Below are 7,323 nucleotides of genomic sequence, written 5' to 3'. Positions count from 1 at the left end.
GGATAAAACCTATACTGACAAAGTATAATCCGCAATAAATCACAATTTATGTCATTCCGGCACATCGCAAAATGCTAAAAATCGCAATAATATTATTTGCTCTTGAGTGTTTTCAATGTGCCCTTTCATGATTTCTCAGCGCCACTTGCTATTCAGTGTTTAGATTACTTAAGGTCTAAGCGTTCCTCTTCTCCTTTGTTGTCGGGCTTTTAAGACGTATATTTTGATGTATTTATTTATTTAGTACCAACTTACAAGGTGGTGACAGTTCATGTATTTAGCAGTTAACACCTCAGTTGGAACACCCCCCTCCCCTTCCAGCCGTCCGCTCATTGGAAGAGCGCACAGCTCCTAATGCCATCATCGATATTAGGAGGGGGAACAGCAAGAGCCCAGAAGGGAGGGAAATCGGCCATTTACGTTATGTTAATGTGAGTGGTGATAGAGGGAGATAAGGTCCCACTGGGGGATGTTGGTCCCCTTGGCTCGGGCGATCAACACGCTGCAGCTGCGAGGCTGTGAGCTGGTGGCGAGGGAAGGGTGTTGAAAAGAAGGGAGACCTTGTTTGAGTCTGTGTTTGCAGGAGTGGCTGTTAATTGGCATTTGGGGTTTCAACAATAGAGCACTAATTAGGAAAAGCGGGCGCAAAGTCTCATGTCTAATGCATAGGAATCTGTCTCCATATGGCCGGATAAATGGCCTGGAAAGTTACAGAGGGCAGCTAATGAGGAACAACTGCATTCAAATCAAATTGGGCCTCAACTGGTTCCTTCCAGTATGGCTGAGAAAAGGAAAACTTTACTGAAGGAATACATTTATAAAAAATCATAAGCATTTGTATAATTAATAATCAGAAGCCTAATTAACTCAAACAAGAGCACCCACTGCCCTACATATACAAAACACAGAATTACAGTAAGAGAAGCTGCCTCTTATTTACATCACTGCAGAGCCCAAACAATTTTGAGCTTGTAGCAGGAGCTTTTAATACCTCTGACAGTTACAAAACATCCCAATCGATCGTATTTGTATGCACTGCGGTCAAGCTATATGTGATCTTTTGTGGCGTGTTCTGCTCTCGTTTGAATGAGCCTACTGTAGCGTGCTCTGCTAGCCGTGCCAATGACTTGGCTCATTGTCAGGCGTGGGTGCATTACAAGGTTTTCTCTCTGCTTATCGGAGGACTGTGAAAGTCACCTAACTGGATTAGCCCTCAGCTCGCCTGCCAGGATGAGAGGGGCCCAGTAGGATGCCTCCGCTGCCTCTTTTACACAGTGTATACGAGATATAAAGGACAAAGTACAAAGAGAATGAAAAGGCGATCAGTGTCTGTCCTTTCTGTCTTTTTGCGTGACATTCACTTAATTTCCCGCCTGAACAGAAATGGGCGTGAGGGGCATTTGAGGCAAGACTCGGAGACGGTTCATTCCAGATTATGAGGCAATTTTTTGGTTATGCAGAGTTCGTGTTCCACTGTGAGAGATATCTCACGAATTCCTTGAGGGGATTTCTTCAGCTTTGGCCCAAGGGTTCGCTCTGATTAAAAGTTGAAATGATTAGATGTTGGGAAAGTTTGATTTAATCATCAATGGCGTATAAATGTCCATCGACAGACATAAGGTCGCCAAGAAACATTTGACCGCAAAAAAGTTTGTTCTTGAGTTTGAGTTTGTGGCCAGATGTAACAGAATTCCCTGTGGGTGTTCCCAAGACTTGGCAGTGATGAGAATTCCGTGAAAGGTCGTAGTGACCTTCAAATTTCACTTTTTTTTTTTTACCTCTTAGTTCTTGGCTATATGCCAGATTTTAACATCATCCATCTATCTATCAGGTTATGGGAGCAGACTAGCAGAGCTGCCCTCTCCCAAGCACACTTAGAGGTGTTGTCTCGCCAACATATCCTGGGCCATGACCTGGACTCCTCACCTATAAGGCACATAGGAGGCATTCTGCTCAGGCATCCCAACCACATCAACTGGCTCCTTTCAATAGGTCTCTACTCTGAGCCCTGTAAAAAAGACTGAGCTCCTCACCACAAATGCACATAAGAGATAAGGGCATTGCAGGAGCTTTATAACCTGAAATAGTATAAATTCTATATACAGTTTTCTTTTTCTCTCTTGGTCCTCAGCACAGCCCTGTGACAGCCAGAAGTTTTATGCCATCTAGTCTGGCAGTTATGATTGAGTTATGATTTTTTGATGAAAGCCTAGTAACTGTCTTTAAATGTGTCAGAGATAATCCATAATATGCAGCAAAGCACTTTCATTCAGCCACATGTGAATGTTCTTGTTAGATATTTTACAGGCATTCTGTTTTGGGGATTTTCTTCAGCATCTTTCTCCTAAACCTCTATCCCTCTGCCTCTGAACCCTTTCTGTCTGTTTTTCTTTTCCCTTTTCCCGCCTCATATTCAGTTTCACGCAGCTTCAGTGTGAAGTTTGAACTTTGAAGTGATTTCTCCAGTGCCCACTGTTCTGCACTTGACATTTTTTGACATAGTGTCTAATCTTTATTCTGTTTCTGTTAGCAAAAACTTGGATACTGTTGTTTACTGTGACACTCAGCCATCACTCCTGACCACATTTATCTCTGTGTGTGTTCCCTGTCTCTGTCTGTCCACTTACTTGTACAGTGAAAGGTTCTTTGTAAGGCTGAATAAGAGCGGGCTGCCCAAGTCACCAGAGAAGACAGAAAGACAATGCACGCTATTTGTGGTGAGTAGTTAACACGGAATTTTGTTAAAAAAGATTTACTGGGAGCAATTTAAGGCTATTTAAAGCTAACTTAACTCATGCACTGTTATGCTGAAAAATAAAAGCAGTGTCAGTGCTCTTCAGCTTGTTCACAGTAATTGGATCGGACGCTTAAATATGTTTTCCTGCATCGTTTGTCAGGATTTGGGAAGCAGTGATCTACGAAAAGATGTCTACATCGTTGTGCACATCATAAGAATAGGTAGGAGTAGTGATATTTCTTCTTTATTCTCCTGAGTACTACTCACGTTCTTAAAAATCATTTTCATACTGTTCTTACCGTGGATACCTTTGTGTGTCTGTGCAGGGAGGATGGGAGCAGGAGAGAAGAAGAACCAGTGCAACGTACAGTACAGGCGGCCGTTTGGCTGTGCTGTTGTCAGCATTGCCGATCTACTTACTGCTGACTCTAAGGATGACCACCTGCTAAAGGTTTATACGTAAGTGACTGTAAAGAACTATTATTTAGGAATTCTTCTTTCTTCTAAACACTGAAAAAGTGCTAAAGTTTTGTTCAGCATGATGTGTCGTTTCCTTATTCATTTTCTTTCCAAAACTTTTTTGTTTTTGGAAAGCAGAAGTGATCACATATGCAGGTGAGGATGGAGTGCTAATTTCTCACTTACTGCTCACAAGACTGGTTAGCAAGCCACATGTATAGACTAAATGGATGCATTGCACAGACACCACCAAGTTTTTTTTGTATGTTAATCTACATAATACTTACCTGTGAATCATTCAGGCATTTAAAAAACCCCCAAAACAAACAAACACTTGATTCAAGTGATGAATCAGTGTATTGTCCACGCATAGAAGACAAATTTAGCAAAGAACCAATTTTAAATTAGATTGTTATTCACTGTTACTTTAAAAAGTAAAAAAAAGGAACACAAAATTCCTCCCATTTCTTTAATTAAATCAAAAAATTCTAAAGATGACACAATTTGAAAAGCATAAAAAGGTATTTTTGCTCCAAAAAAGTTGATTACCTAAGAGCTATTAGTTGAAGGTTTTGCATGATATGCACAGTGTCCTCAAAAAATTTATGGAAACTGGACAAGTGCAGGACAAAATAAAGAGGGGCAGGGCTGAAAATCAATCTATAGCAGATGAACAACATGGAAGTCTCAAAGTTGCCATTCAGCCTTTTAAAAATCAGCAACACTGAAGCTCCAGCTGTGGTGTTTAAGGGTAATCTATTAAGCTAATGTAAGGCATTAAAAGCTTTACTGGGAAAAAGCGAGTGGGAGTCCTTTATCAAAGCACCTTATCAACAAGGCTGAAGCCCCCAGAAGTTGTATTAAAATATTCAGATGAACTGTTAACTTAGTTTGATAGCATGTTTACATGATAGGGGTTAATGAAGGCTGACGGCAGCTGACATGTTTTACATACAGGTGAACAAGGGTGAGACTAAAGGGGGGGCATGGGGCGTACTAGACCGGATTTATTTCAAGGTTTAACTTTCAGATTGAAAGTGCACACTTAAAACACGTGAGAACAAAAACCCATAAAGCCTTCCAAGAAGACAGAGTAAAGATTCATTTTTTATGTCTGAGTTTAGATTGCATATTTGTCTTATTTTATTTAACTATGACTGTGCTTGAGAGTATTCATATAATTTTGGATTTAAGAAAATATATTTTTTAAAAATATTATGTAATATGGGACATAAATGCAAAAGGGAAACGTATTCAAGTAATCTTTTAGGTAAGTAGTAGTCTGAGTACACGAACATTAATCTGGACCAACAAAATTATGCACCTTTCCTTTTACACTTTAGATGACTGCAGTCAAGTCTATGTGATTCTCTCAGGGATGAAAAGGCATCTGTTGACATAGTAGTTTGACCTAAATTATAGCAGCATCAGAGTAACTGGCCAAATGTACTTTGCTCACAAGAACATGCAGCCACTTTCTTCACACCTGAGGCAACAACAGGTTTTAGTTGGACTAGCAGGAAAGTTGTGACCCAATTGTTTTGTGAGTTGAGTCCAGAAAAGACGTCATTGAAAAGCTGGGGGTTTTTTTTTCCTGTCATGCCACCGTTAAGTGTTAAATACACTCAACAAAAAGCAGCTTTTGGTCACATGTCACATATACAGTGAATTTCAAGAAAGTGGTTGGTCAGCGTAACAGAAACTCAGCTGCTTTTCAAGGGTAAAAGCACTTGTTACTTCAAACATTGTGGCTTGGATGGGAAGAGCAGTGATGATGCTATCAATTTCCAACAGCAAGCTTTTTCTACAGAGTGGGTTCATGGAGTTTCAAAGAGAGGTGTGCCTTTTTCACAAATGAAGAATTAATGCAAAAAATGCTTCTTGTTATGTGAAGTGTAGGATTCAGCAGTTTTGGTTTTGCTCGGCCTAAGCACCATCAATCCTGACTCTCTTTCAAGGATATTTACCGGACTCTTTCTGGAGCATTTGTGCAAATCTGCAGTAATTTTCTTTTTGTGTGTGTCCCAGGTGTAACACTGAGAGCGAATGGTCCCAGATCCATGAGAACATCATCAAAAAGGCCAATTCTAGGTACAACTTGTCTGGATCCAACACTGGTGAGAACCCCATTTGCTTAACTCATTGCTTTTAATTTCTCACACCTACACAATCATGTAGGTGGTTTAAGCCATCAGACAACAGGGGTGGGAGGGGTTCAGCACTGCATGTGGAGTTCATCATGTTCCGATGACAAAATGAGCAGCACAGTTGCACATCTTGCCATGTATTACTCAGTTTCCGGTCATTCTCAGTAGCTATCATGTGGGAGTTAAGTTCTTTTCTGTGGGAGTGGATTAGTCCTTACATTTCTGTGTCTGCAGGGAATCTATGTATTCAGATAGTTTGTATTAATAGCTCAAATTTCATCATGCTGATCAGCAGAATCAGTGGTCTCCCATAGCAACAAGTTGGTGGAAAATGAGAATGTTGAGTCTTTCAAAAACATGATCGCTCTGCAATGCGATCAATACTTTGGTGGACTCTAGATTAATACTGATGCAGTCATTAAGGTGCTAGTTACATTTTGCTTGAAGAAGAAACTTGTTGAATGATTACAGTGAGGGGAGCGTGAAAAGGGGTGCAAACTGTGAAGCAAGAGGGCATAAGCACAAATTAAACAGAGCTGGCTAATTTGCAGCTGCTTGCATCAGTGTGTACAAACAGCTCTTGGCAGTCACGGACTGCTCATCAGAAGTTTCCGTTATGTAGCTGAGAAGCTCCAGGAGGCCGCTACTTTCTCAGTGAAAATAAACACTATGCGTGTTTCCATCTCCTAACGCCTGCTTATACGTTATATATGGAAATATGGAAACGAGATCCGATCTGCTGAGTCAGCACCCCATTCCACCTGCCCTCAGAGAGCCAATAATTGCTCGAGGTGAGAATAATCCCGTACAGGCGAGAAGAGGATGCTGTGACACGAAATCACTTAACACCTTCTGCATGATCCGAGCCGTGTTTTTATTTAATTTTTTTTATTTTTTAACACCAACAACAAAAGTTGTCCCTCTAAAATGAGTACTGTTTAATTTCTCTTAGTACAAAAATATGAATATTGAGCAAGCATTTCATTCTTTTAGCTACTTACTTTAGTTTTCTAATCTCATATTGATCTCTATAACAGCTTTTGTTTTCTACTCACTACTCCTGCTTCTCCTGACTGGTCATATTATCATAGATAACTCCCAGCCACGCACAGAGATCAGATTTAATAACAGATTATGTGCACTGATAATGTTCTGTATTGTTGCTGTTCAACTTCCACAACCTTTTGGCAGTTATCACTGCAGATGCGGCACAAGCTTCTTGATGCCTGCTGGATAAATGTGACATTTTCATCTTTACCTTTTGCTTTTTTCTGTAATCAGAGGCAATTATTTGCACTCATTGGTAAACACATTGTTACTGGCAGAAGACAGCGTGTTGCCTGACTTTGCAGGGTTCTCTCAAAACATATCCGTCATGTAAGTGTTTGCTCGAGGCTTTCTTTTGACAGCAATATGCAAAGCACACAGACGCACTCACACAAGCACGTGCAAGTGAATGATTTTAGAGTTCAGTCCCCTGTTTTGGCTGCAGTGCAAAGTTTATCACAAACGCTTGAGTATTAGCTGTTGAATTGCTGTCAGATGAAGACACTGATGGAGCTGTGCGGCTGATTAGCCTCAGTGTTTTTTCTTTCAAAGGGTATTAGAGGAGGGCTGCAGGGTTTTTTCTTTTTTTTTAATGCTGGCATGCATAATTAAAGTCTGTTTGTTCCAAAATTACATTTCTGCCACTTAACTCACTGTGACATTGATCTTATGAAACAGAAGAGGGAAAAAACCCCTTTAATCACAACATAGAGGTAATAATTTAAGTATTAAAGATAATGAGCTCTGGATATTAAGTGTCATTTATTAATTTACTTTGCTTAGATGGTGCTCTTTTTAACTACTCTCTCTGTAATTGCATGTCTTTTACTCACACACCTGCCTTTAAGACTAATGCTCTGGTGACAGGTTTTAACAGCAGTTAAAAAGATATACCTAATAAAGTAGCCAGCGAGTGTATACTTAGTATATTAA

General features: G+C 40.2%; 1 protein-coding gene across 4 annotated transcripts in view; it reads left to right on the top strand.

The window, feature by feature from the left end:
* The window catches only part of dock4b (dedicator of cytokinesis 4b), a 138,407-nt gene that overhangs the window by 58,835 nt on the left and 72,249 nt on the right, over nt 1–7,323 (top strand). For all 4 annotated transcript variants that reach the window (XM_013908795.1, XM_005725178.1, XM_005725179.1 and 1 more), the window contains exons 9-12: nt 2,636–2,717; nt 2,898–2,958; nt 3,064–3,196; nt 5,225–5,313. In XM_013908795.1, the coding sequence (XP_013764249.1) occupies nt 2,636–2,717; nt 2,898–2,958; nt 3,064–3,196; nt 5,225–5,313 (365 nt within the window). The remainder of the gene's footprint in view (nt 1–2,635; nt 2,718–2,897; nt 2,959–3,063; nt 3,197–5,224; nt 5,314–7,323) is intronic.

Source organism: Pundamilia nyererei, unplaced genomic scaffold (genome assembly GCF_000239375.1).
Source record: "Pundamilia nyererei isolate P.nyererei 1_Seehausen unplaced genomic scaffold, PunNye1.0 scaffold00014, whole genome shotgun sequence".
Lineage (NCBI taxonomy): Eukaryota > Metazoa > Chordata > Actinopteri > Cichliformes > Cichlidae > Pundamilia > Pundamilia nyererei.
The sequence above is the reverse complement of the archived record's forward strand: the minus strand, read 5'-3'. Positions and strand labels throughout refer to the sequence as shown.